The sequence below is a fragment of the Oncorhynchus kisutch genome, linkage group LG19 (genome assembly GCF_002021735.2).
Source record: "Oncorhynchus kisutch isolate 150728-3 linkage group LG19, Okis_V2, whole genome shotgun sequence".
Taxonomy (NCBI): Eukaryota; Metazoa; Chordata; class Actinopteri; order Salmoniformes; family Salmonidae; genus Oncorhynchus; species Oncorhynchus kisutch.
In genome coordinates this window covers 54,120,011-54,147,773 of record NC_034192.2, presented here as the reverse complement: position 1 = coordinate 54,147,773, position 27,763 = coordinate 54,120,011, and the positions used below count along the sequence as shown (strand labels likewise).

Sequence of the window (27,763 nt, the reverse complement as noted above, 5' to 3'; positions counted from 1 at the left end):
GCATCTTAATCAAGATCTTGAATCTTGATTAAGATGCCTTCCTTCCAATCCAAAACAACAGACCCTAAACTGACATTAGATCAGTGTCTAGAGGTAACTTTGTAGCATCATGATTCTGAGGTTAAAACACTCAGTGTATAAATAGCAACAGGATACAGGATATGAGTTATTACAGCTTTTACACATGCAGCCCAATTATTGGCAAAAAATCTGATCTGATTGGTCAAAGGACCAATTAGTGGGGAAAAAAATCAGAAATGTTCTGTCTGTGTAAATGCAGCCTTCGTAACACAGATAACGCATAATACAATGACTTCAGGGATTCAGAGAAAAAAATACTTTATTTTCTGAGAAGAAAAACATTTTTTTTTTACTAGAAATCACTTCAAAACTGCAGGTTGTGTCCAGGATGTTTTTCTAGAGGAGGGTTATTCGTTTTTTTAAAAGGCTGAACACTTGAATGAATTCACATTTCATCATGATCTTAGCATGGATCTCAGTGTATATTACAGTACATATCCATATTATAGTAACTATAGTATATCCCTAACCACACCCACCATGCTAAAACAAGACAACACAACTGGCATGGTAACAGAAATAAATAACAGAAATTGGAGATAACATTTTTTGGAGATTTATGTCCTACTAATTTCTCAAAGACAATAAAAACTACACCACTTGTGTATGTTTCTATTTTCCAACACTCGCTACAATGTTTGCGTTGGATCTATTCCACATCCTGATTGTAATACAGAAATATTTAAACTGGATTCTAGATGAAACATTCTAGAATATTTCCTATATTCTATATTTTGGGATTCTAGAATAGAGTAAATTCTATTCAATTCACTTCTATGTCACAGAGTCAAACACAGAAGACCCAATGCAACCACGTCATAAGGGTACACACAGAGAGACCTGTCAGTGGTACATTGGTATAGTACACCACACTGTTGTTTATTGAATCAATCAATCAAGCAACCAACTAATCCCAGTGGTGTGTGTGTTCTCAGCAGCCTGTACACAGAGTGCTGATATCAAAGTCAGCAATCAGGTACATCTATGAGACCAAGAGGACGCTTACGTTCAAATGTCTGTTTCTCCAAATATACTGTACATTTTTTATTCATTTTATCTTCATTTTCATCAATAAATATTATTTAACATTTAAATATAAAAACACAAGGATGACCTTATAGATAACCTTTACAAACTGGAAGTGCATCTTTGGTTGGAAGGAGTTAAATATCTGCATAAATATAGCAACATCACATCAATAAATAAATTTAAAGACAAATATATGGTATAAATAACAGTTTTACAGTACACTAGAAAACGACAAAGAAAGAGCATATGAAGGAAAATACAAAATGCTGATTGGTAAAAACACTCCTGTTGAAGAAAGACCATGGTTCTCTCTATTTCTGGCAGATGAAGAGAAGATGGTGTCCTTTCAGGCTGAGACTTTTTTTTTAACATAGCCAAGAAGCAGCACTGATCCAGGGACGTTTCCACAAAGCATCTCTGATAGGAGTGTGCTGATATAGGGCCTGTCACTATAATGTTATTCACAATGATCTAAAGGCAAAACTGATCCAAGAGCAGCTCTCCTTCCTCGAGACACTTTGTGGATACGGGCCCAGAAATGTTCCTTCTCTTCATCTCAGCTTCCATATTGTCATCACCACTCCAGTCTTTTCTCCCAGCCAATCAGAGTTCCAGTTTTAGCCAGGCTCTCTCCTGATAGGTTGCAGGGCTTACCGCAGAATCGAGCTACCCAATCACATCTGTCCATCAGTGAGATGGGTTGGGGCTATGTGTCCAGGTCACGCCCATCCAGTCCCCCTCTCTGCCATACCTTCCAGGTCTCTCTGCGTTCTCTCTTGGCTTTTTTTTCACTTCTTCTTTTCTATTTTGAGGTAGAATTTCCATTTCTATCCTGTCCTGAAATAAAAGACACAATAAGCAATCAAGTTTCTTTCAACACTCAGACTGTGTGAAAACAAAACCCAGACTAATCTTTCACAATCATACTGTAATGTTATGATGACATTTTACTTTCTGTCTAACTCCTATCAATTTAGGAGGGGAACTTGGTGTTTCCTTGGTAACTCACCCTTCTCTCCAGCTCTTCAATGGTTGGGTGCTGATCCCAGTTTGACCTTCTCCTCATGCTCTATGTCGTACGCTCCTCGCTTGTGAAACCTGGAGAAAAACAACAGGGTTAAGACCTGTGGATCCTGGAAATGTTTTGGAACAACAACAGCACCTGTGGTTACAATAATTATTGTTGTCAGGTGAGAACAATAGCGCTAAACTATAACCATGCTGATCTACCCTGTCATGTTTGTTATAGCCTCATTTCCCATTCCTCTACATTCAATTAGGTTGTGTACTATTCATTTCCTGTTAGCCCATTTCCACAATACAGTGCCAATACTGACTGTATCAATCTCCAGCTGCTGCATAATGCATTGTGTCATACAGCTGTACTGGTGGTAAAAGAAAAAGTGGGTAAAGTGGTGTGTGTGTGTGTGTGTGTGTGTGTGTGTGTGTGTGTGTGTGTGTGTGTGTGTGTGTGTGTGTGTGTGTGTGTGTGTGTGTGTGTGTGTGTGTGTGTGTGTGTGTGTGTGTGTGTGTGTGTGTGTGTGTGTGTAGGCTGTAGTACTGACCTGAGCACCAGCAGCAGGCCTATGATGGTGAGACAGACAGAGGACAACACCACTGCCACCACAGCCAGAGCTGTGGTCCGGCTGTATCCTCCCACGTCCCTCCCCTCTGAAGCCAGTGTGAACAGGTGACACCGCTCCCCAGAGTAGCTGGGACGACATCTGCACAAGGAGGGAGAGAGGTGAGATGGTACTCATGCAACATACAGTACAACAGGCATTTTGTTCCTCTGAAGACAGACAGACAGACAGACAGACAGACAGACAGACAGACAGACAGAGACAGACAGACAGGTTTCTTACATGCATGACGGAGCTTTGATGTCCCTCAGGTAATGACAGCTGCCATGGATACAGAAGTCCTTATACTTCTTCAGACAAGGGTTCCTCTTCTTTCCCTTTCCCTTCTTCCTCCCCTTTCCTCGCCTCCTCTTCCCCTCAGCTTCCAAGATGGCCGATGGGTCTTTAGGTTTAGTCGACAATGCAACTAAAAAAGAAAAGAACACAGACAACTGAAGCCACACATCTAGCCAACACACCTCATAGAACACAGACAACTGAAGCCACACATCTAGCCAACACACCTCATAGAACACAGACAACTGAAGCCACACATCTAGCCAACACACCTCATAGAACACAGACAACTGAAGCCACACATCTAGCCAACACACCTCATAGAACACAGACAACTGAATCCCTGGATCTAGCCAACACACCTCATAGAACACAGACAACTGAATCCACACATCTAGCCAACATACCTCATAGAACACAGACAACTGAAGCCACACATCTAGCCAACACACCTCATAGAACACAGACAAATGAATCCACACATCTAGCCAACACACCTCATAGAACACAGACAACTGAATCCCCGGATCTAGCCAACACACCTCATAGAACACAGACAAATGAATCCACACATCTAGCCAACACACCTCATAGAACACAGACAACTGAATCCACACATCTAGCCAACACACCTCATAGAACACAGACAACTGAATCCACACATCTAGCCAACACACCTCATAGAACACATTTTTACTGTCACATACACCGGATAGGTGAAATGTGTTGTTTTACAGGGTTAGCCATAGTAGTATGGCGCCCCTGGAGCAAATGAAGATTAAGTGCCTTGCTCAAGGGCACACTGGCAGATTTTCACCTTGTCGGCTTAGATATTCGAACCAGCGACCTTTCGGTTAGTGGCCCAACCACTAGTCTACCTGGTCCATACAGTCAATTTAACTAGAGGTTACATAGCAACAGGTGTTAAAATGGAACTGACTGACAACCTGCCAGATAAACTGATGAATAACAGTGTAATAAATCATAAAGGGTATTCTAATACATGTGTCAGTCAGGATTCCAGAACCTATAAACAACAGGATGATGTTTTACAACAGAGCAATAAACAAACATAAATCACAGAGAGTTACTAAATACCTCGAGGTAATTCCACCTCATATTCCCCTGAGGCATCTTCTTCATCTTCATGGTAGTAATCATAGTACTCCTCATCCTCCAACACTGGACCCTCCACGCCGTGATGACTCTTCTCCCTCCCTCCCTCCATCCTTCTGTCGCTCAGGACATCCAACAGGTTGATAAATGCTGTGTGCTGCGGTGGCCTCTCACTCTCATACCTGTCCACCACAGCTCCGCTCACCAACCTCGAGACCACTGGAAAACACAAGGTTAACATGTTATCATTATTGATGCTACACCATTCAGTAGTCTGTGGTTTAGAGATGTACACTAGATTCTGACTGACACTGTGAGGAGTTAACCAAGTGAACAACACTGGTTGAAAATACATCATTTCAAAAGCAAAACTGGTTGAAATTGGGTATTTTCAAGCAGTTTTGCTCACTGAGAACACAAGCTTTACTTTCCAACACAGTCATTAATTCAGGTGCAAAGAAAATAGAGGGGTTTGAGTGGGTAAGTTTAAACATGACTCTAGACTAAGAGTCCTTCATGAGGCCCCATGACCCCTTCGGGTGAGCCTGTACAACTGGATAGTTGCATTTCAGCGCCAAGAACTGTGAAGCACCCAAAAACATCATGCATGTACAGTATTCTGTACAGGGGAGACTATAATCCTGCTTGGCTATGGTACACAAAATGTTGCATAGACAGACAGTTACCTAATGTACAAGAATATGAGTTAAAAATAAGTATATCCAGTTACATAAAGCATGTTTTAAAATAGATAGATGACCACACTTCGTTCTTGAATAGCATAGGCTGGCCTACACCTTATGAAAATCATTAACTCTTCTTTTAAACGTTTATGAGACATGCTCAGAAGGTCATGCTTGAAAAGTTCACACTCTTGTACAGTCAACAAGTGTAACTCCAAGACCTGTCTCTTATGAATACGAAATAGACCACTTAGGAGGAATCAAGTCTAGGAGAAACTAGTACCACCAATAGTTAATCAAGTGTTAAAGTATAAACGCTACAGAAAAGGAACTATGTCATCTGACTTGAGATATAAAAGTGTAACTTGATACTTACTAAAGGCATGGACGAGCAGGAGCGCAACTCGTAGAATCCTCATGTCTTCGAACTTCAAATCACCACCAACTGTAATTCTGCAAAAATCACTGTATGTCGTTTTCCTATATATTGTCCACGTACTCGATATTGCTACTCTTAAAAAGTTCCTAGTAGGCCTATGCCTTTTCTTCGTGGGACTTTCTTATTCAAGATGCCGGGCGCGTCTCGGGTAGCGGTTTACGGTGGCGCACACAAACACAGCCGTGGCAGAGTCGGGACCAGTAGAAGGAGCGCCAGACTAAAGGCGTCACGATTTATATAGACTGGCTCGACCACGCCTCGACAGTAGGTAGGCAGGCTACTGTAATCTACACTGAACAAAAATATAAACGCAACATGTAAAGTGTTGGTCCCATGATTTATGAGCTGAAACATAATATCCCAGAAATGTTCCATATGCACACATATATTATTTCTCTGTAATTTTGTTCACAAATGTCTTTACATCCTTGTTAGTGAGCATTTCTCCTTTGCCAAAAGAATCCATCCACCGGACAGGTGTGGCATATCAAGAACCAGATTAAACAGCATAGTCTAGTGGTTAGAGCGTTGGCCTAGTAACCAAAAGGTTGCAAGTTCAAATCCCCAAGCTGACAATGTACAAATCTGTCGTTCTGCCCCTGAACAGGCAGTTAACCCACTGTTCCTAGGCCATCATTGAAAATAAGAATTTGTTCTTAACTGACTTGCCTAGTTAAATAAAGGTAAAATAAAATTTGAAAACACAGGTGCACCTTGTGCTGGGGGACAATAAAAGGCCACTCTAAAATGTGCAGTATTGTCACACAACTCCACAGATATTTTGATGGAGCATACAATTGGCATGCTGACTGCAGGAATGTCCACCAGAGCTGTTTCCAGAGAATTGAATTTGGCAGTACGTCCAACCGGCCTCACAACTGCAGACCACGTGTAACCACGCCAGCCCAGCAGCCCCGCATCTGACTTCAAACCTGTGGGATCATCTGAGACCAGCCACCCAGACAGCTGATGAAACTGTGGGTTTGCACAACCGAATAATTTCTGCACAAACTGTTAGGAATTGTCTCAGGGAAGCTCATCTGCGTGCTCGATGTCCTCACCAGGGTCTTGACCTGACTGCAGTTCGACATCGTAACTGACTTCAGTGGGAAACTGCTCACCTTCAATGGCCACTGGCATGCTGTAAAAGTGTGCTCTTCGCGGGTGAATCCCGATTTCAACTGTACCGGGCAGATGGTGGCATGTGGGCGAGCGGTTTGCTGATGTCAACGTTGTGAACAGAGGGCCCCATAGTGAGGGTGGAGTTATGATATGGGCAGGCATATGGTACGGACAACAAACAAAATTACATTTTATCTATGGCAATGTGAATGCATAGAAATACCGTGACAAGACCCTGAGGCCCATTGTTGTGCCGTTCATCCGCCCCCATCACAACATGTTTCAGCATGATAATGCACAGCCCCATGTCGCAAGGATCTGTACACAATTCCTGGAGGCTGAAAATGTCCCAGTTCTTCCATGGCCTGTATACTCACCAGACATGTCACCCATTGAGCATGTTTGGGATGCTGGTCAATGTTGTATTAGTATTTTTGCCCAATGTAATTATCACAACATGTTTACATGCTATACACCTAATTATAATGGTTTGTACAGTTGAAGTCGGAAGTTTACATACACCTTAGCCAAATACAGTGGGGCAAAAAAGTATTTAGTCAGCCACCAATTGTGCAAGTTCTCCCACTTAAAAAGATGAGAGAGGCCTGTAATTTTCATCATCTGTACACTTCAACTATGACAGATAAAATGAGAAAAAAAATCATAAAATCACATTGTAGGATTTTTTATGAATTTATTTGCAAATTATGGTGCTTCGTAAGAAGCATTTCAAGGTCCTGGAGTGGCCTAGCCAGTCTCCAGATCTCAACCCCATAGAAAATCTTTGGAGGGAGTTGAAAGTCCATGTTGCCCAGCAACAGCCCCAAAACATCACTGCTCTAGAGGAGATCTACATGGAGATCTACATGGAGGAATGGGCAAAACAGAGCTGGTGTAACTGGGTCAGGTTTTCTGTCTCCTTGCTCGCACATGCTTTTTCAGTTCTGCCCACACATTTTCTATAGGATTGAGGTCAGGGCTTTGTGATGGCCACTCCAATACCTTGACTTTGTTGTCCTTAAGCCATTTTGCCACAACTTTGGAAGTATGCTTGGGGTCATTGTCCATTTGGAAGACCCATATTGGGGTTTTGGAGCAGTGGCTTCTTCCTTGCTGAGCGGCCTTTCAGGTTATGTCAATATAGGACTTGTTTTACTGTGGATATAGATAATTTTGTACCTGTTTCCTCCAGCATCTTCACAAGGTCCTTCCCTGTTGTTCTGGGATTGTTTTGCAGTTTTTGCACCAAAGTATGTTCATCTCTAGGAGACAGAACGTGTCTCCTTCCTGTATGGTATGTATGACAGCTGCGTCGTTCCATGGTGGTTATACTTGCGTACTATTGTTTGTACAGATTAACGTGGTACCTTCAGGCGTTTGGAAATTGCTCCCAGACTTGTGGAGGTCTACAATTATTTTTCTGAGGTCTTGGCTGATTTCTTTTGATTTTCCCATGATGTCAAGCAAAGAGGCACTGAGTTTGAAGGGAGGCCTTGAAATACATCCAGAGGTACAACTCCAATTGACTAAAATAATGTCAATTAGCCTTTCATTTTCTGGAATTTTCCAACCTGTTTAAAGGCAGTCAACTTAGTGTTTTTAAACGTCTGACCCACTGTAACTGTGATACAGTGAATTCTAAGTGAAATAATCTGTCTGTAAACAATTGTTGGAACAATTACTTGTGTCATGTACAGAGTAGATGTCCTAACCAACTTGCCAAAACTATAGTTTGTTAATGATACATTTGTGGAGTGGTTGAAAAACAACTTTTAATGACTCCAACCTAAGTGTATGGAAACTTCCGACTTCAAATGTACTTATACATGGGTTATAAAGTTACAACAAACTAATATAGGCTAAATAAAAAATGTGTCTAATTTTGTTGACTGCATTTTAGTTGAAAAAAATAACATAAAAGTGCATTGGGGCAAATCATCATATCGCTGATCATATTGTGCCTCTTTCTGTATCATTTGAATGAATGTGAATAAAGGACTTGTGAAAAGTTAGCGTTTGACCTGTGACTACATTAATAGAAAAATATAGCAAATTATGACATTCGGGGTCAGTTTAATAATAGGGCACAGTTGAATATGCCTGGTCATGGACTAAAAACCATGGAGATTCAATGGAGATTCCCTATTGAAAGATCCACTTAGTCCAGGACTAGACTTAATCTATAACCTGGAAACCAGCTAAACATGTTTTAAACTGGTTTAAATCTATAATAATATGTTGTCAACCAAAAGCTACTGATCTGAATGCAGTTCTAGGTCTGTAACCTGTTTCATCATATACCTTCATACGCAATGGAGACACGCCTGAAGGACACGGGACAATATCAATAGGGACATCTAGTGGCTTGAAATGGATACACATCTATAACCTCATAAACATTGTCTGTTGTCCCCAATAGTTAGCTTCGCTTAAAAATGTCGTAACATATTATTTTCACTATTTATATGGAAAGAAAACACTTTAAACGATGTGAAACGAATCCAAGAACACTTACTGAATCACTGAAAATCATAACTCGATTACTTTGGACTTCTCGCAGGCATCATAGACGATTGCTCTGGCCTGCAGTCACATGTTCTATTAGTTAAAAAAAAAAAAAAAAAAAAAATGGCCGACGAGGTAAGGGAAACAAACACAGTTGTTGAAGAAAGCGACGTCAAAGAGGAACCCAAAGTTTTGGAAGTTCTTCCAGACAGCCACCCTGTTGGCATTAGTAGCGATGAAGAGGCGCCAATAGACAAACCGGCGACCGAGAGCAATTGGTCAACACCAATCCTGTCGTTGGCACGGAAGGCGACCGAGACGATCAGCAGTGGGGTCAGCTACGGTGCAGCTTTGAGAAACGCAACATCGTCGGGATCTGCCGCTAGCTCTCCTACCAGTCCGACTAAACAAAAGTCTACCGAGAATGACACCAACCAATACCTACCAGGCACGTAAGGTTATTGTATTTCACGCCCATATGGAAGCATATACACTTACTAGGGAGTTACGTTCTGAACTACTTCCCTCTTCTGCATCTCTGCTGTCGAACCAGCACATGACTCCTGCCTGGCGAGGAAATTAGAATGGCATGCTTAAGCAACATAAATCTAGACTAACAGTCTATATTTAACCGTGGTCATGTTTTAGTGGTTTACTTTTGCACAGAAACTCAGATTATGATCCCTTCCCGCCTATTTTTATCTCCACATTTCAATGTAAGGTCTTTATTGTCATGGGAAACATATGTTGACATTGCCAAAGCAAGTGAAATAAACAATACAAAATTAACAGTAATACACTAAAAAGTTCCAAAAGAATAAAGACATTTCAAATGTCATTATGTTCATATATAGTGTTGTAATGATGTGCAAATAGTTAAAGTACAAAATAATAAAATAAATCAACATAAATATGGGTTGTATTTACAATGGTGTTTGTTCTTCACTGGTTGCCTTTTTTCTTGTGGCAACAGGTCACACATCTTGCCGCTGTGATGGCACACTGGCATTTCACCCAATAGATTGTTTTTTAAATTCTTTGTGGGTCTGTGTAATCTGAGGGAAATATGTGTCTCTATGGTCATACATTTGGCAGGAGGTTAGGAAGTGCAGCTCAGTTTCCACCTCATTTTGTGGGCAGTGAGCACATAGCCTATCTTCCCTTGAGAGCCAAGTCTGCCTACGGCGGCCTTTCTCAATAGCAAGGCTATGCTCACTGCGTCTGTACATAGTCAAAGCTTTCCTTAATGTTGGGTCAGTCACAGTGGTCATGTATTCTGCCACTGTGTACTCTCTGTGTAGGGCCAAATAGCATTCTAGTTTGCTCTGTTTTTATATTTATAAATTCTTTCCAATGTGTTAAGTAATTATCTTTTTGTTTTCTCATGATTTGGTTGGGTCTAATTGTGTTGCTATCCTGGGGCTCTGTGGGGTCTGTTTGTGAACAGAGCCCCAGGACCAGCTTGGTTAGGGGACTCTTCTCTAGGTTCATCTCTCTCAAGGTGATGGCTTTGTTATGGAAGGTTTGGTTATCACTTCCTTTTAGGTGGTGGTAGAATTTAATGGCTCTTTTCTGGATTTTGATAATTAGAGGGTATCAGCCTAATTCTGCTCTGCGTGCATTATTTGGTGTTTTACGTTGTACGCTGAGGATATTTTTGGCAAATTCTGCATGCAGAGTCTCAATTTGGCATTTGTCCCATTTTGAATTCTTGGCTGGTAAGCGGACCCCAGACCTCACAAGCATAAAGGGCAATGGGTTCTATAACTGATTCAAGTACTTTTAGCCAGATCCTAATTGGTATGTTGAATTTATGTTCCTTTTGATGGCATAGAAGTCCCTTCTTGCCTTGTATCTCAGATCGTTCACAGCTTTGTGGAAGTTACCTGTGGCGCTGATGTTTAGACAGAGGTATGTATAGTTTGTTGTGTGATCTAGGGCAATGGTGTCTAGATGGAATTTGTATTTGTGGTCCTGGTGACTGGACCTTTTGTAGAACACCATTATTTTGGTCTTACTGAGATTCACTGTCAGGGCCCAGGTCTGGCAGAATCTGTGCAGAAGATCTAGGTGCTGCTGTAGGTCCTCCTTGGTAGGGGATGGAAGCACCAGATCATCAGCAAACAGTAGACATTTGATTTAAGATTCTAGTAGGGTGAGGCCGGGTGCTGCAGACTGCTGTAGTGCCCTCACCAATTCGTTGATATAGATGTTGAAGAGGGTGGAGCTTAAGCTGCATCCCTGTCTCTCCCCACGGCCCTGTGGGAAGAAATTTAACCGCACACTTGTTGTTTGTGTACATGGATTTTATAATATTGTATGTTTTTCCCCCAACACCCATTTCCATCTATTTGTATAGCAGACCCTCATGCCAAATTGAGTCAGAAGCTTTTTGAAATCAGCAAAGCATGAGAAGACTTTGCCTTTGTTTTGGTTTGTTTGTCAATTAGGGTGTGCAGGGTTAATACATGGTCTGTCATATAGTAATTTGGTAAAAAGACAATTTGACATCTGCTCAGTACATTGTTTTCACTGAGGAAATGTACACTGAGGAAATGCTGGTAATGATAATGCAGAGGATTTCCCAAGGTTGCTGTTGACGGATATCCCACGGAAGTTATTGGGGTCAAATTTGTCTCCACTTTTGTGGATTGGGGTGATCATTCCTTGGTTACAAATATCGGGGAAGATGCCATAGTTGAGGATAATGTTAGAGTTTAAGTATAGCCAATTAGAATTTGTGGTCTGTATATTTAATTTAGGATACCATCAACCCCACAGGCCTTTTTGGATTGGAGGGTTTGTATTTTGTCTTTTAGTAACATTCCAGGTAATTGGAGAATCCAATGGGTTCTGGTGTCTTTAATAGTTGATTCTAGGATTTATATTTGATCATGTATATTTTTTTACTGTTTGTTCTTTGGCTCTATAACAAACAGATTGGAGAAGTGGTTTATCCGTTGTCGTGGAAATGTCCTCTATTTACCAAATCATGAGAGCAAACCACAACACAAGTCAGAGTTAGTTATCACAAGGTCCATCTTTAATTATATGAGCTCTATCACAACCCTGTGACTCTCAGATCAATTCAGTGTCTATCAATGAATTCTCTGAGTTCCTTACACATTGTAACTGAGATCCTTTATAGCAAAGACACACACACATAGCCAGACAGCATAGGCATAATTTATCGTTCAGCTTTGTCTCCTAAACTATGTACTTTTCTCAAACTCAGAACCATAAACAAATCCTCCATATCAACAGCCATATATCAAATCCATCCTATCTTGACAGGATCACAGAGACACATTGACTGGCACACAGACATTGTGGAGCCAAGAGATACACGCTTGACCTCTCCCCTCTCTCCGGCCCAAGCAACTTAGTCTTGACAGAACAGATACTGCAACCCTGCCACAGTATTATACAAAAATAACATTCTGATGAGAAGTAACTTACAAACATATGATGAATATAAAACATCTTACCTATGTTATCAACTCATTCTGATTATTCCCCAACACCATACATCTCCATTTTGGAAAGATAACTCTTTGTGTTGCTTGTTTAGAGTTTTCCAATTTTCTCAGAATGGGTTAGATTTTATGGATTCTTCAATTACATTGAGCAATTTCTCTCTCTCTCTCGTTCTCTCTCTGTCTGTAGCAGTGAAGGACCATATGGCTGTGGAGCGCTCCAACCTGTTCAGTATGATGAAGCTGAGTATTAAGGGTCTGATCCAGTCTTCTCTGAGTCTGGGCAGAACCCTGGACTCTGACTACCCACCTCTGCAGCAGTTCTTTGTGGTTCTGGAGCAGTGCCTCAAACACGGACTGAAAGGTGAGACTTGCTCTAGAACAGGGGTGACAGGACAACCCTCAGTCCGGAGCGCTACTAGGTGTGTTGCGGACTTGATTAGCTCAGTCAGTTTGTTACTGCAGTGCTGGAGTGAAAGCCTGCACAACCAATTGCTGTAGCATTCTTGTGGCACTAGTTTTCACCCTTTGAACACTACCTAAACATTCTCCTTTCTTCTATCTTTCTCTTTCCCTATGCAGTGAAGAAGTCATTCATCAATCAGAATAAGTCTATTTGGGGTCCTCTGGAGCTGGTTCAGAAGCTGTGTCCTGATTCTACTGATATTACCACCAGTGCCAGAGACCTGCCAGGCCTAAAGACTGGGTTGGGTCGGGGTCGGGCCTGGCTGCATCTGGCCCTGATGCAGAAGAAGTTGTCTGACTACCTGAAAGCCCTGCTGGACCGTAAGGACATCCTAGGGTGAGTACAGCGCAAGGCTCTGTTGCTAGAACTGAATCAGTGTAATAAACATGTAATACTGCTAAGCATTTTGAGTCTATTCATGTTTACAGTAGTTATTATATCCATCTTAGGAAATCTCTCTGCCTCCTTCCTCCCACAGTGAGTTCTACGATCCAGGAGCGTTGATGATGGAGGAGGAGGGGACAGTGATAGGAGGGATGCTGGTGGGGCTAAACGTCATTGATGCTAACCTCTGTATCAAAGGAGAGGACCTGGACTCCCAGGTGGGGGTCATAGACTTCTCCTTGTACCTGAAGGACCCTATGACCACTGAGACCACTAAGGAGTAAGTACGGTGTCTTTCCTCCCAAACACTGTCTTTGTTTTGTCCTATTTTCCTTTCCTCTCGCTTCTCTTTCTCAGTGATACAAAGATAAACCATCAACATAAGCCACACTCCTCTCTCTCTCTGTCAGTGATGCTAAGTTGACGGCCATATTGGACCAGAAGCACTACATCGAGGAGCTGAACAGACACCTGAGCTGCACCGTCACTGACCTGCAGGCCAAGATGGACTCCATAGAGAAGACTAACAGCAAGCTCATTGAGGAGGTCAGAGGAGCTTCTGAATGTGTTGTAGTGATTTATTAAGTTAGAGATATCTATTTGGGATGCATCTCAATTCACTGCAGACCATAAGGCATCCCTAAAATCGTTCTTCTCACAAAAACGTCTTTGCGTCCAAATTGTTTTGCCTGTAAAACTATTACCCCGTCTATGGAAAGAAGAAACTCTCACGAACACAATGGTGTTCTCCGTTTTGCCCTACGACCTCCACAAGCGTATTGGTACTCGTCTGAAGTAGGTACAGCCGATCTGCCAACTTCTGTCTGTAACGTCCCAACAGTTTGGGCTACACACTAATAGGACCCCTCTGTGGAAAGGTGAGTCTCTCACAAACACGTACGTTTTGCTCTAGGATGCCCACAACCCCCACAAGGCTAGTCTGAAGTTAGCCAGATACCAGTTAAAAAAATTAATGGAAGTGTGTGTCTACGGTATATGGAGATAGTTTAGTGCCTAAAATAAGGGGTTAAAGACATGTTAAAAAAAATCTGTTTATCCATGTAGGAAGCTATTATTCAATGTGTTTCTATGGGCTAAAAGCATTAAGGCCAAATTCAATGTTTTTATCCCAAAAACAATTAATGGCACAGGTGTCACTCATTCCACAGAAGGCAGAGTGTCTGCGAATTTTCGCTCCTCCCTTTTCCTTTATTGATGAATTAAGGTCACTAATTAGTAGGGATGGGTACTGGGCCCCGGGGCTAAATTATGAAAGACCGTAGTATTGATAAGCTCCGATGTTATGAGTTCTGCTTTCAGTACTGGAGAAATTTAGAAAATACATTTCCTAATTATTACTGCTACATAAACATTATCTTGCACATTTTCTCATAAACCATTTCTAATTTGCAATAAAATGAAGACATTCATCTGATGCATTTTTTTCTATTCCCTATCCAGAAGAGAGATCTCTCTGACGCTACAGCACACACACACACACACGAAAGACCCTGCTCTTAATTATTGACGATGGCGGAGAGAACAAAATGTTTAAAAGTGTTTGTTACACCAGAGGCGATGCTGACAATGCTCGTTGCCACAAGACTTTCTTGTAATGGCGGAAACACGAGAAATCTGTCCAAACATGTATGGTAAGTGCATAATGTACAGGCAGAGAAATGCAGTTTGACTGCCTAGCTCGTAGTTCTTCACTCATTGCCCGATCTACGTTAGGTATGTTGTCTTTCTTGTTGTGATGTGTGTGTGTGTTGTCCTAAATTATATTTATTTTTTAATCCCAGCCCCCGTCCCCGCAGGAGGCCTTTTGGTAGGCCGTCATTGTAAATAAGAATTTGTTCAACTGACTTTCCTAGTTAAATAAATATATGCTAGCAGCCTAGATCCCATAGACGGAGTTAACTAAATTATGAGAACATGGGTTCATGATCAAAAGGAACCATTAGCCAGCTGATTGTTTAGCTATGGGTGCGTTCAGAAATTCAATCACCCATTTAAAGATCTTGTAACTTTTTTGTTAAAGTTGCAGCTACAATGAACAAACCCACTCCTCCCTCTAATGCCGCAGGTCCAAGCCAAAGACCAGTCCAAAGCCCCTTCACGCTAGCAGCTAGTGGGAGGATGACTTGAGGAGAGGGTGAATGAGTGACACCTAGCCATGCTCAAGTTCATAGTGAAAGGCCTACACCCCTTTGCAACAGGAGTCCAAGGGCTTTAGGTAACACTCTGTCAGTATACAGTGGGGCAAAAAAGTATTTAGTCAGCCACCAATTGTGCAAGTTCTCCCACTTAAAAAGATGAGGCCTGTAATTTTCATCATAGGTACACTTCAACTATGACAGACAAAATGGAAAAAAAATCCAGAAAATCACATTGTAGGATTTTTAATGAATTTATTTGCAAATTATGGTGGAAAATAAGTATTTGGTCAATAACAAAAGTTTATCTCAATACTTTGTTATATACCCTTTGTTGGCAATGACAGAGGTCAAAGTCTTCACTAGGTTTTCACACACTGTTGCTGGTATTTTGGCCCATTCCTCCATGCAGATCTCCTCTAGAGCAGTGATGTTTTGGGGCTGTTGCTGGGCAACATGGACTTTCAACTACCTCCAAAGATTTTCTATGGGGTTGAGATCTGGAGACTGGCAAGGCCACTCCAGGACCTTGAAATGCTTCTTACGAAGCCACTCCTTCATTGCCCGGGCGGTGTGTTTGGGATCATTGTCATGCTGAAAGACCCAGCCACGTTTCATCTTCAATGCCCTTGCTGATGGAAGGAGGTTTTCACTCAAAATCTCACGATACATGGCCCCATTCATTCTTTCCTTTACACGGATCAGTCGTCCAGGTCCCTTTGCAGAAAAACAGCCCCAAAGCATGTTTCCACCCCCATGCTTCACAGTCGGTACATTCTTTGTCCTCCAGACAAGACGAGTTGAGTTTTTACCAAAAAGTTATATTTTGGTTTCACCTGACCATATGACATTCTCCCAATCTTCTTCTGGATTATCCAAATGCTCTCTAGCAAACTTAAGACGGGCCTGGACATGTACTGGCTTAAGCAGGGGGACACGTCTGGCACTGCAGGATTTGAGTCCCTGGCGGCGTAGTGTGTTACTGACGGTAGGCTTTGTTACTTTGGTCCCAACTCTCTGCAGGTCATTCACTAGGTCCCCCTAGTTTGAAGGGAGGCCTTGAAATACATCCACAGGTACACCTCCAATTGACTAAAATAATGTCAATTAGCCTAGCAGAAGGTTCTAAAGCCATGACATCATTTTCTGGAATTTTCCAAGCTGTTTAAAGGCACAGTCATCTTAGTGTATGTAAACGTTTGACCCACAGGAATTGTGATACAGTGAATTATAAGTGAAATAATCTGTCTGTAAACAATTGTTGGAACAATTACCGACTTGCCAAAACCTATAGTTTGTTAACAAGACATTTGTGGAGTGGTTGAAAAACAAGTTTTAATGATTCCAACCTAAGTGTATGTAAACTTCCGACTTCAACTGTATATATTATAATTCTTTGCCTTAATTACTCTAAAATATAGACTCTTACCTTTCATTTGACACCCAATTTTGTTTTAATCTTCCTATGAGCTTCACGTGTTGGTGCTCATGGAAATTACCTTAAAATACTACTGGAGACCTTACTCTCATCTGGCCATAGCCTGCATGCTGATCGGGGCTTACATTATATTTTGGATTATTATCAGCAATAGTTTTGGGTAGTTTTGCTTTAAACAATCAGTATATATGGTCATATACAGGGTAACTTTAATAGTTTAATAACTAGGACAGCAATCACTTTTGCTACCCGCACTGCATGGTCGACGCGGGAGAAGAAGAGAAGCTCACTCCGAGTTGTCCAATGGCATTGAGGAGTACACCACCTCAGTCACTGGCTTCATTAAGAAGTGCATTGATGACGTTGTCCCCGCAGTGACTGTACATACATATCCCAAACAGAAGCCATGGATTACAAGCAACATCTGCACCGAGCTAAAGGCTAGAACTGCCGCTTTCAAGGAGCGGGGCACTAATCCGGACACTTATAAGAAATCCTGCTATACCGTCAGATGAGGCAAAGCGTCAATACAAGACTAAGATTGAATCATACTACACCGGCCGGCTTTGACACTCGTTGGATGTGGCAGGGCATGCAAACTATTACGGACTACAAAGGGAAACCCAGTCGCGAGCTGCCCAGTGACGCGAGCCTACCAAATTAGCTAAATGCCTTTTATGCTCACTTCGAGGCAAGCAACACTGAAGCATGCATGAGAGCACCAGCTATTCCGGACGACTGTATGATCTCGTTCTCCGTAGCCGATGTGAACAAGACTTTTAAACAGGTCAACATTCAGTGGAGCCAGGCAGATTAACAGGAAGTGTACTCCAAGCATGCGCGGAACATCTGGCAAATGTCTTCACTCCGAAGAGGGTGGGGGTGGTGGAGGGGTTAGTACATATTTTTTTTAACCTCTCCCTGACTCTATATATATATATATATATATATATAGTAGTATGTGTATATATATATATATAGTAGTATGTGTGTATATATATATATATATATATATATATATATATATATATATATATATATATATATATATATATATTTATTTATAGTAGTATTTATATATATATATATTTATAGTAGTATTTATATATATATATATATTTATAGTAGTATTTATATATATTTATAGTAGTATTTATATATATTTATAGTAGTATTTATATATATATATATATATATTTATAGTAGTATTTATATATATATATATTTATAGTAGTATTTATATATTTATAGTAGTGTGTGTATATATATATTTATAGTAGTGTGCGTATATATATATATATTTATAGTAGTGTATATATTTATAGTAGTATTTATATATATATATATATTTATAGTAGTATTTATATATATATATATTTATAGTAGTATTTATATATTTATAGTAGTATTTATATATATTTATATATTTATAGTAGTATTTATATATATATATATATATTTATAGTAGTATTTATATATTTATAGTAGTGTGTGTGTATATATATATATTTATAGTAGTATATATATTTATAGTAGTGTGTGTGTATATATATATATTTATATACGGGGACATGTCTGGTTTTATATATATATAAATATATAAATATATAAATATATAAATATAAATATATATATATATATAAATATAATACCTACATGTTTCAATCAGACCACCATAGACCCTGTGACCAAGAAAGCGAAGGTAACCTGCCTAAATGACTCACGTCGGTAGCCATGAAGTGCTTTGAAAGGCTGGGCACAGATGACGCAATGTCAATTCACACTGCCCTTTCCCACCTGGACAAAAGGAACACCTATGTGAAAATGCGGTTCATTGACTACAGTTCAGCGTTCAACACCATAGTGCCCACAAAGCTCATCACTAAGCTAAGGACCCTGGGACTAAACACAACTGGATCCTGGACTTCCTGATGGGCCGTCCCCAGGTGGTAAGGGTGGCAACAACACATCTGCCACACTCACTCTTAGCACGCACCCCTGAGGGGCCCCAGTGTTTAGTCCTCTCCTGTGCTCCCTGTTCCTCCTCGATTGTGTGGCCAAGCATGATTCCAACACCCTCATTAAGTTTGCTGACAACACAACCGTAGTATGCCTGATCACCGACAACGATGACCGCCTTGTTGGTCCAAGAGGCTTCTTAACAGCTTCTACCCCCCCAGCCATAAGACTACTGAACACAGTTAATCAAATGGCTACCCAAACGATTTACATTGACAGCCCCCCCCCCCCCCCCCCCCCCCCCCCCCCCACACACACAATTTGCCTCATGGAGCACGGCACATCTCCTTCACGGAGTTGATCAGGCTGAATGTGGCCTGTGGAAAGTTGTCCCACTCCTCTTCAATGGCTGTGGAAAGTTGTTCCACTCCTCTTCAATGGCTGGGGAAAGTTTCTGGATATTGGCCGGAATTGGAACACGCTGTCGTTCACATCAATCCAAAGACTGTGACATGTCTGGTGAGTGTGCAGGTCATGGAAGAACGGGGACATGTCTGGTTAGTATGCAGGCCATTGAAGAACGGGGACATGTCTGGTTAGTATGCAGGCCATTGAAGAACGGGGACATGTCTGGTTAGTATGCAGGCCATTGAAGAACGGGGACATGTCTGGTGAGTGTGCAGGCCATTGAAAAACGGGGACATGTCTGGTGAGTGTGCAGGCCATTGAAGAACGGGGACATGTCTGGTTAGTATGCAGGCCATTGAAGAACGGGGACATGTCTGGTGAGTATGCAGGCCATGGAAGAACGGGGACATTTTTAGCTTCCAGGAATTGTGTCCAGATTATTGCAACATGGGGCTGTGCATTATCATGCTGAAACATGAGGTGATGGTGGCGGATGAATGGCATGACGATGGGCCTCAGAATTCCGTCACGGTACCCCTGTGCATTCAAATTGCCATTGATAAAATGCAATTGTGTTTGTTGTCCGTAGTTTATGCCTGCCCATACCCTAACCCCACCGCCACCATGGGGCACTCAGTTTACAACATTGACATCAGCACACCACTTGCCCACACAACGCCATACATGCTGTCTGCCATCTGCCCAGAACAGTTGAAACTGGGATTCATCCGTGAAAAGCACACTTCTCTTCTCCAGTGTGCAAGTGGCCATGGAAGGTGAGCATTTGCACACTGAAGTTGGTTATGACGCCGAACTGCAGTCAGGTCAAGACACTGGTGAGGACGACGAGCACGCAGATGAGCTTCCTTGAGACGGTTTCTGACAGTGTGTGTAGAAATTCTTCTGTTGTACAAACCCACAGTTTCATCAGCTGAGCCGGGTGGCTGGACTCGATCAAGCAGGTTAAGAAACCAGATGTGGAGTTCATGGGCTGGAGTGGTTACACGTGGTCTGCAGTTGTGAGGCCGGTTGGATGTACTGTCAAGTTCTCTAAAATGACATTAGGTAGAGAAATGAACGTTGAATTCTCTGCCAACAGCTCTGATGGACATTCCTGCAGTGAACATGCCAATTGCATTCTCCCTCAACTTGAGACATCTGTGGCATTGTGTTGTGTGACAACTGCACATTCTAGAGTGGCCTTTTATTACCCCAGCATAAGGTGCACCTATGTAACGATCATACTGTTTTAATCAGCTTTTTGATATGCCACACCTGTCCGGTGGATGGATTATCTTGGAAATGATCACTAACAGGGATGTAAACACATTTGTGCACAAAATTTGAGAAATAACCTTTGTGCATATGGAATATTTCTGGTATGTTTTATTTCAACTCGTGAAACATGGGACCAACACTTTACATGTTGCGTTTGTTTTTGTTCAGTATCCATCACTTACTAGCACCCACACAACTCCGCTCAGGCAGATCCAGCTCAGGGGCCTAGCTCATGAGATCCTTCAGCAGCAGATTACATTTTTTATGGAAAAGTAATGTGTTTTGGCAACAACTGTTAGTACATCGGATCGCATTGATTTGTTGCTCTAATCAAAACGAATCGCACCGACTCATTTCCAACTAAAACGTATCTGAGCCCATGTATGTAGATGCATGGAAAGATTCACATACCTAGTTATAACCCTATTGTCTAGGGCTGTCAATTAAAATTAAAATAAAAAGATTATTATCAAGTTAATTGCTAAACTTTACAAGAATATTGACATCCTCATTTTGTGTAAGTTAGTAAAATTAGGTAAATTGAGAAAAGCACACTTTAACCTCAATGTCAACTTGTTATTACATGGCATTGTAGATTTTAGCTGTATAGATGATCTGTTTAGATGTTTTCTGTGTATTTTAACACTTTCAGACAATGAGATTAATCACAAGGGGGAAAAACGAACCCTACATAGTGCTTATGGATGTGTTCTAACCCTAGTGCTTATGGATGTGTTATAACCTATAGTGCTTATGGATGTGTTATAACCCTACAGCTGACAGCAGCGACAGACAGGATCAACTCTTTACGGGAGGAACAGGAAACCCTGAGACATGAGAATGAGACCATCGTCCAGAGCAGTCAGAAGAAAGAGGAGGTCGGGACACTCTCACTTCCTATGCATCTACAACCGTTTTCAGTCTGTACGACTGTCATCTAAGTCAGACAATATGAAGATATGGCATTTCACGTCCTGTGTGACTTCCTAGGCGACCCTGGAGGACAGTGCAGTAGAGCTGGAGACATACAGACAGACACGACAGGGCCTGGATGAGATGTACAGTGTGGTGTGGAAACAGTACCAGGAGGAGAAACGCATCAGACAGGTGTGTGTGTGAGTGAGAAACAGCAAGATAAACAACTCTCTACATTTCTTTGAGATCCTAGCTAACTAGCATGTGTTATACTGCCTCTACAATAGGTGTGTGTGTTCCTGTACCTTGTATTCCTGTGTGTAGGAGTTGGAGAGGGAGCTGAAGCTGCAGGTAGGACTAAAGCAGGAGATGGAGATGGCCATGAGGCTGCTGGAGAAAGACACACATGAGAAACAGGACACACTGCAAGCCCTCCGACAACAACTAGACCAGGTCAAAACCCTCAACCTGCAGATGTTCCATAAGACACAGGTAACACACACGGACAGAAATACACACACACAAGCTCACGCAAACATGACACACACACTCACTTACGCAGCAACACCTCTTGACAGAGAGAGTGTGTGTGTGTGTGTGTAGGACTGTGAGCGCGAGGCCCAGAGGAAGGAGGAGGAAGAGGGACAACTGGAAGAGAAGATGAACCAGATGGAGACCACCATTAAAGAGATGGAGCAGAGGTTTGTGTGGACGTGTTTAACCAGAAGTCCCCACAAGAATAGTAAACATACTACATTTGACCAACTGGGGACATTTTGTTAGTCCCCACAATGTCAAATGCTACTTTTAGGGGGTTTAGTGTAAAGGTTAGAATTAGGTTTGGGATAATGAACTAGGGTTAGTTTTAGGGTAAGGGTTAGAGGAAATAAGATTTTGAATGGGACTGAATTGTGTCCCCCCACAAGGTCAGTTGTACAAGACTGTGTGTGTGTGGTGCAGAGTGGTGTCCGTAATGGTTTCTGTGTTTTAACATGATTGAAAACTAATTGTAGCCCATGTATTTTCAGACTGCAGAACTCTGAGCGTGATCGAAGACAGAGTGACCAGACAGAGAGAGACATGAGGACCGAGTTGGAGGGCAGAGTAGACTCCCTACAGAAACAGCTGTCTGACCTGGACACACTGAGGTACATATGGACACACACACACATACACACACACGTTGTGATCCACTCTCCCCTGTCTCTCTAGGCTGGGTCTGGAGAGTGATCTGCGCAGTGAGAAGGAGCAGAGACAGGCCATTCAGAGAGCTCTACAGAGAGAACAGGACAACAGCACCGAGCTACGCACCCAACTACAACAGATACAGGGGCTACAAACGGTCAGTGTCTCTCTCACACACTCGGAGAGAGAGAAGAGAAGTCTACTCCCGTTTTTCTTCTGAGCTGGTTTCTGTGGGTTTCTAGGAGCTGCAGGAAGTTCGTCAGGAGAAGAAGCAGCTCCAGCTGACCTGTCAGGAGCAGGAGACGGCCTTACAGGAGATGGGCCTTCACCTCAGCCAGTGAGTACTGTACTAGACGGCGTACTGTACTAGACGGCCTTACATGAGATGGGCCTTCACCTCAGCCAGTGAGTACTGTACTAGACAGGCTTACAGGAGATGGGCCTACACCTCAGCCAGTGAGTACCGTACTAGACGGCCTTACAGGAGATGGGCCTTCACCTCAGCCAGTGAGTACTGTACTAGACGGCCTTACAGGAGATGGGCCTACACCTCAGCCAGTGCATACTGTACTAGACGACCTTACAGGAGATGGGCCTACACCTCAGCCAGTGAGTACTGTACTGTACTAGACGGGCTTACAGGAGATGGACCTACACCTCAGCCAGTGAGTACTGTACTAGACGGCCTTACAGGAGATGGGCCTTCACCTCAGCCAGTGCATACTGTACTAGACGGCCTTACAGGAGATGGACCTACACCTCAGCCAGTGAGTACTGTACTAGGTGGCCTTACAAGAAATGGGCTTAAACCTCAGCCAGTGAGTACTGTACTAGACAGTTTTACAGGAGATGGGCCTACAGCTCAGCCAGTGAGTACTGTACTAGGTGGCCTTACAAGAAATGGGCTTAAACCTCAGCCAGTGAGTACTGTACTAGACAGTTTTACAGGAGATGGGCCTACAGCTCAGCCAGTGAGTACTGAACTAGACGGCCTTACAGGAGATGGGCCTACAGCTCAGCCAGTGAGTACTGAACTAGACGGCCTTACAGGAGATGGGCCTTCACCTCAGCCAGTGCATACTGTACTAGACGGCCTTACAGGAGATGGGCCTACAGCTCAGCCAGTGAGTACTGTACTAGGTGGCCTTACAAGAAATGGGCTTAAACCTCAGCCAGTGAGTACTGTACTAGACAGTTTTACAGGAGATGGGCCTACAGCTCAGCCAGTGAGTACTGAACTAGACGGCCTTACAGGAGATGGGCCTACAGCTCAGCCAGTGAGTACTGAACTAGACGGCCTTACAGGAGATGGGCCTACAGCTCAGCCAGTGAGTACTGTACTAGACGGCCTTACAGGAGATGGGCCTACAGCTCAGCCAGTGAGTACTGTACTAGACGGCCTTACAGGAGATGGGCCTACAGCTCAGCCAGTGAGTACTGTACTAGACGGCCTTACAGGAGATGGGCCTACAGCTCAGCCAGTGAGTACTGTACTAGACGGCCTTACAGGAGATGGGCCTACAGCTCAGCCAGTGAGTACTGAACTAGACGGCCTTACAGGAGATGGGCCTACAGCTCAGCCAGTGAGTACTGAACTAGACGGCCTTACAGGAGATGGGCCTACAGCTCAGCCAGTGAGTACTGAACTAGACGGCCTTACAGGAGATGGGCCTACAGCTCAGCCAGTGAGTACTGTACTAGACGGCCTTACAGGAGATGGGCCTACAGCTCAGCCAGTGAGTACTGTACTGTACTAGACGGCCTTACAGGAGATGGGCCTACACCTCAGCCAGTGAGTACTGAACTAGACGGCCTTACAGGAGATGGGCCTACAGCTCAGCCAGTGAGTACTGTACTAGACGGCCTTACAGGAGATGGGCCTACAGCTCAGCCAGTGAGTACTGTACTAGGTGACCTTACAGGAGATGGGCCTACAGCTCAGCCAGTGAGTACTGTACTAGGCGGCCTTACAGGAGATGGGCCTACAGCTCAGCCAGTGAGTACTGAACTAGACGGCCTTACAGGAGATGGGCCTACAGCTCAGCCAGTGAGTACTGTACTAGACGGCCTTACAGGAGATGGGCCTACAGCTCAGCCAGTGAGTACTGTACTAGGCGGCCTTACAGGAGATGGGCCTACAGCTCAGCCAGTGAGTACTGTACTAGGCGGCCTTACAGGAGATGGGCCTACAGCTCAGCCAGTGAGTACTGTACTAGGCGGCCTTACAGGAGATGGGCCTTCACCTCAGCCAGTGAGTACTGTACTAGACGGCCTTACAGGAGATGGGCCTACAGCTCAGCCAGTGAGTACTGAACTAGATGGCCTTACAGGAGATGGGCCTACACCTCAGCCAGTGAGTACTGTACTAGACGGCCTTACAGGAGATGGGCCTACAGCTCAGCCAGTGAGTACTGTACTAGACGGCCTTACAGGAGATGGGCCTACAGCTCAGCCAGTGAGTACTGTACTAGACGGCCTTACAGGAGATGGGCCTACAGCTCAGCCAGTGAGTACTGTACTAGGCGACCTTACAGGAGATGGGCCTACAGCTCAGCCAGTGAGTACTGTACTAGACGGCCTTACAGGAGATGGGCCTACAGCTCAGCCAGTGAGTACTGTACTAGGCGACCTTACAGGAGATGGGCCTACAGCTCAGCCAGTGTACTGTACTAGACGGCCTTACAGGAGCTGGGCCTACAGCTCAGCCAGTGAGTACTGTACTAGGCGACCTTACAGGAGATGGGCCTACAGCTCAGCCAGTGAGTACTGTACTAGACGGCCTTACAGGAGATGGGCCTACAGCTCAGCCAGTGAGTACTGTACTAGACAGTTTTACAGGAGATGGGCCTACAGCTCAGCCAGTGAGTACTGTACTAGACGGCCTTACAGGAGATGGGCCTACAGCTCAGCCAGTGAGTACTGTACTAGACGACCTTACAGGAGATGGGCCTACAGCTCAGCCAGTGAGTACTGTACTAGACGGCCTTACAGGAGATGGGCCTACAGCTCAGCCAGTGAGTACTGTACTAGACGGCCTTACAGGAGATGGGCCTACAGCTCAGCCAGTGAGTACTGTACTAGGCGGCCTTACAGGAGATGGGCCTACAGCTCAGCCAGTGAGTACTGTACTAGACGGCCTTACAGGAGATGGGCCTACAGCTCAGCCAGTGAGTACTGTACTAGACGGCCTTACAGGAGATGGGCCTACAGCTCAGCCAGTGAGTACTGTACTAGACGGCCTTACAGGAGATGGGCCTACAGCTCAGCCAGTGAGTACTGTACTAGGCGGCCTTACAGGAGATGGGCCTACAGCTCAGCCACTGAGTACTGTACTAGGCGGCCTTACAGGAGATGGGCCTTCACCTCAGCCAGTGAGTTCTGTACTAGGCCCACTCCTAATCCTCTTAACATCCCTCTTCATTTACTTCCTTTGTTCCATCTGTTCTATCTTTGTGTGACTCTCTCATAGGTCTAAACTGAAGATGGAGGATTTCAAAGAGGTCAACAAATCCCTGAAGGTAAGGGGTTCCCTGTCCTACATTAACACTTCCCCTAGCCCACCGTTATACCAAGTCTCTATGGAGTTTACTAGTGAAGAACAGACGAGACATAGAAACTCACCGCTGGTCATAGGGTCCTTCAGGTACAAGGAGAAGTCTATGACCCCCACATACACGACAGACACACGCTCACTAATTTCTGTAATCATTTGTAATTGAGCATTGTTTTCTGTCCGTGTCCATCAGGGCCAAGCCTGGCTGAAAGACGATGAGGCTACACAGTGTAAACACTGTCAGAAGGAGTTCTCTATCGCTCGCAGAAAGGTAAAGCTCTGTCCATCCATCAGTTGTGGACTATGGTCTGTGGCAGATGTATACTGAACAAAAATAAACGCAACATGACAACAATTTTACTGAGTTACAGTTAGTTCATATAAGGAAATCAGTAAATTGAAATAAATAAATGAGGCCCTAATCTATGGAGTTCACATGACTGGGTAGGGGTGTAGCCACGGGTGGAACCTGGAGGGAATAGGCCCACTCAATCAGAATGAGTTATTCCCCACAAAAGGACTTTATTTCAGACAGCAATACTCCTCAGTTTCATCAGCTGTCCGGGTGTCTGGTCTCAGACAATCCCACAGGTGAAGCCGGATGTGGAGGTCCTGGGCTGGCGTGGTTACATGTGGTCTGCGGTTGTGAGGCCAGTTGGACGTACTGCCAAATTCCCTAAAATGACATTAGTGGCTGTTTAAGGTAGAGAAATTAACATTGAATTTTCTGCCAACAACTCGGGTGGACATTCCTGCAGTCAAGCATACTAATTGCACGTGCCCTTAACTTTAGACAACTGCACATTTTTGTGGCCTTTTGTTGTCCCCAGTACAAGGTGCACCTGTGTAATGATCAGGCTTCTTGATTTGCCACTCCCGTCAGGTGGATGGATTATCTTGGCAAAAGAGAAATGCTCACTAACAGGGATGTAAACACATTTGTGCATAAAATGTAAGCGTAAGCTTTTAGTGTGTTTGGAACATTTCTGGGATGTTGGCCTTGTTGTTTTCACCTCATGAAACCAACACTTTACATGTTGCGTTTTTTAAATTTTTGTTCAGTGTATAAATGCCTTTGTTTGAAACGCTCTCATTTGCCACAAGTGTTAAATAGTTCTACTTGGACATTGTGTGTTTTCTCTCTCTGCAGCACCACTGTAGGAACTGTGGAGATATCTACTGTAACAGTTGTTCTAGTAATGAGTTGGCCCTGCCCTCCTACCCTCGACCTGTACGGGTCTGTGACATCTGCCACTCCCTACTGCTGCAGAGGAGCACCTCTTCCACCTCCTCTTGACACACACAAGTAGACCCTCATACACACTCCTCTTGACACACACAAGCAGACACTCAATCTTTCTTCTCTCTAGGCTGTGCTCAAAGCCCACAGTACTCTTGGTCATTGAGAACACATTTGAATCCAATTTGAGCAGGAGATTTGGTGTGAGCTATAAAGTTGTTTCGCCACTTACCTGAAATTCAGGATCTTTGGGCACGGTTGACTTTTGAACTGTAGAGGGTTCTACCCTCTTGGGCTAATACTGCCTTCTCTCTTTTAAACTCATCTGGAGGGATTTCACTAAATAAGATCAATAAACAATAGTGAGTCAGCGGGGCTAATTGTTCATTGTTACGAACAAACTCCATTCCC

At 43.3% G+C, this 27,763-nt stretch overlaps 2 protein-coding genes across 6 annotated transcripts; one reads left to right on the top strand and one right to left on the bottom strand.

The window, feature by feature from the left end:
• Positions 1 to 322: 322 nt before the first annotated feature.
• Positions 323 to 5,727, bottom strand: LOC109864998 (proheparin-binding EGF-like growth factor). 2 transcript variants are annotated; one of them, XM_031798343.1, is made up of 6 exons: positions 5,205 to 5,727; positions 4,128 to 4,364; positions 2,976 to 3,159; positions 2,676 to 2,834; positions 2,120 to 2,208; positions 323 to 1,942 (listed from the first exon to the last, which is right to left on the bottom strand). In XM_031798343.1, exons 1-5 carry the CDS (start codon positions 5,245 to 5,247, stop codon positions 2,136 to 2,138), a joined length of 696 nt encoding a protein of 231 aa, XP_031654203.1. In that variant the 5' UTR covers positions 5,248 to 5,727; the 3' UTR covers positions 323 to 1,942; positions 2,120 to 2,135. The 2 variants fall into 2 exon arrangements, with proteins under 2 accessions (XP_031654203.1, XP_020308697.2); XM_020453108.2 differs by having other exon boundaries at positions 323 to 1,947; positions 5,205 to 5,723.
• Positions 5,728 to 8,991: 3,264 nt separating this feature from the next.
• Positions 8,992 to 27,722, top strand: LOC109864999 (RUN and FYVE domain-containing protein 1). Of its 4 annotated transcripts, none has more exons than XM_031798339.1 (15): positions 8,992 to 9,342; positions 12,564 to 12,734; positions 12,953 to 13,172; positions 13,315 to 13,500; positions 13,631 to 13,766; positions 21,236 to 21,337; positions 21,450 to 21,566; positions 21,699 to 21,866; positions 21,978 to 22,075; positions 22,403 to 22,522; positions 22,587 to 22,716; positions 22,802 to 22,896; positions 26,029 to 26,077; positions 26,306 to 26,383; positions 27,263 to 27,722. In XM_031798339.1, the coding sequence occupies exons 1-15, from the start codon at positions 9,018 to 9,020 to the stop codon at positions 27,407 to 27,409; spliced, it is 2,142 nt and encodes a 713-aa protein (XP_031654199.1). In that variant the 5' UTR covers positions 8,992 to 9,017; the 3' UTR covers positions 27,410 to 27,722. The 4 variants fall into 4 exon arrangements, with proteins under 4 accessions (XP_031654199.1, XP_031654198.1, XP_031654201.1 ...); XM_031798338.1 differs by having other exon boundaries at positions 12,561 to 12,734; XM_031798341.1 differs by having other exon boundaries at positions 8,993 to 9,346.
• The last annotated feature ends 41 nt before the right edge of the window (positions 27,723 to 27,763 follow it).

Bases quoted from the DNA above. Each gene is read 5' to 3' on its own strand.
- LOC109864999 (XM_031798338.1), top strand. From the start codon at position 9,018: ATGGCCGACGAGGTAAGGGAAACAAACACAGTTGTTGAAGAAAGCGAC. The intron at 13,767-21,235 runs GTCAGAGGAGCT...ATAACCCTACAG, and splicing joins ACAGCAAGCTCATTGAGGAG to CTGACAGCAGCGACAGACAG. The intron at 21,338-21,449 runs GTCGGGACACTC...GTGACTTCCTAG, and splicing joins GCAGTCAGAAGAAAGAGGAG to GCGACCCTGGAGGACAGTGC.
- LOC109864998 (XM_031798343.1), bottom strand. From the start codon at position 5,247: ATGAGGATTCTACGAGTTGCGCTCCTGCTCGTCCATGCCTTTA. The intron at 3,160-4,127 runs GTATTTAGTAAC...TTTCTTTTTTAG, and splicing joins TGAGGTGGAATTACCTCGAG to TTGCATTGTCGACTAAACCT. The intron at 2,209-2,675 runs GTCAGTACTACA...GTTTTTCTCCAG, and splicing joins GGCCTGCTGCTGGTGCTCAG to GTTTCACAAGCGAGGAGCGT.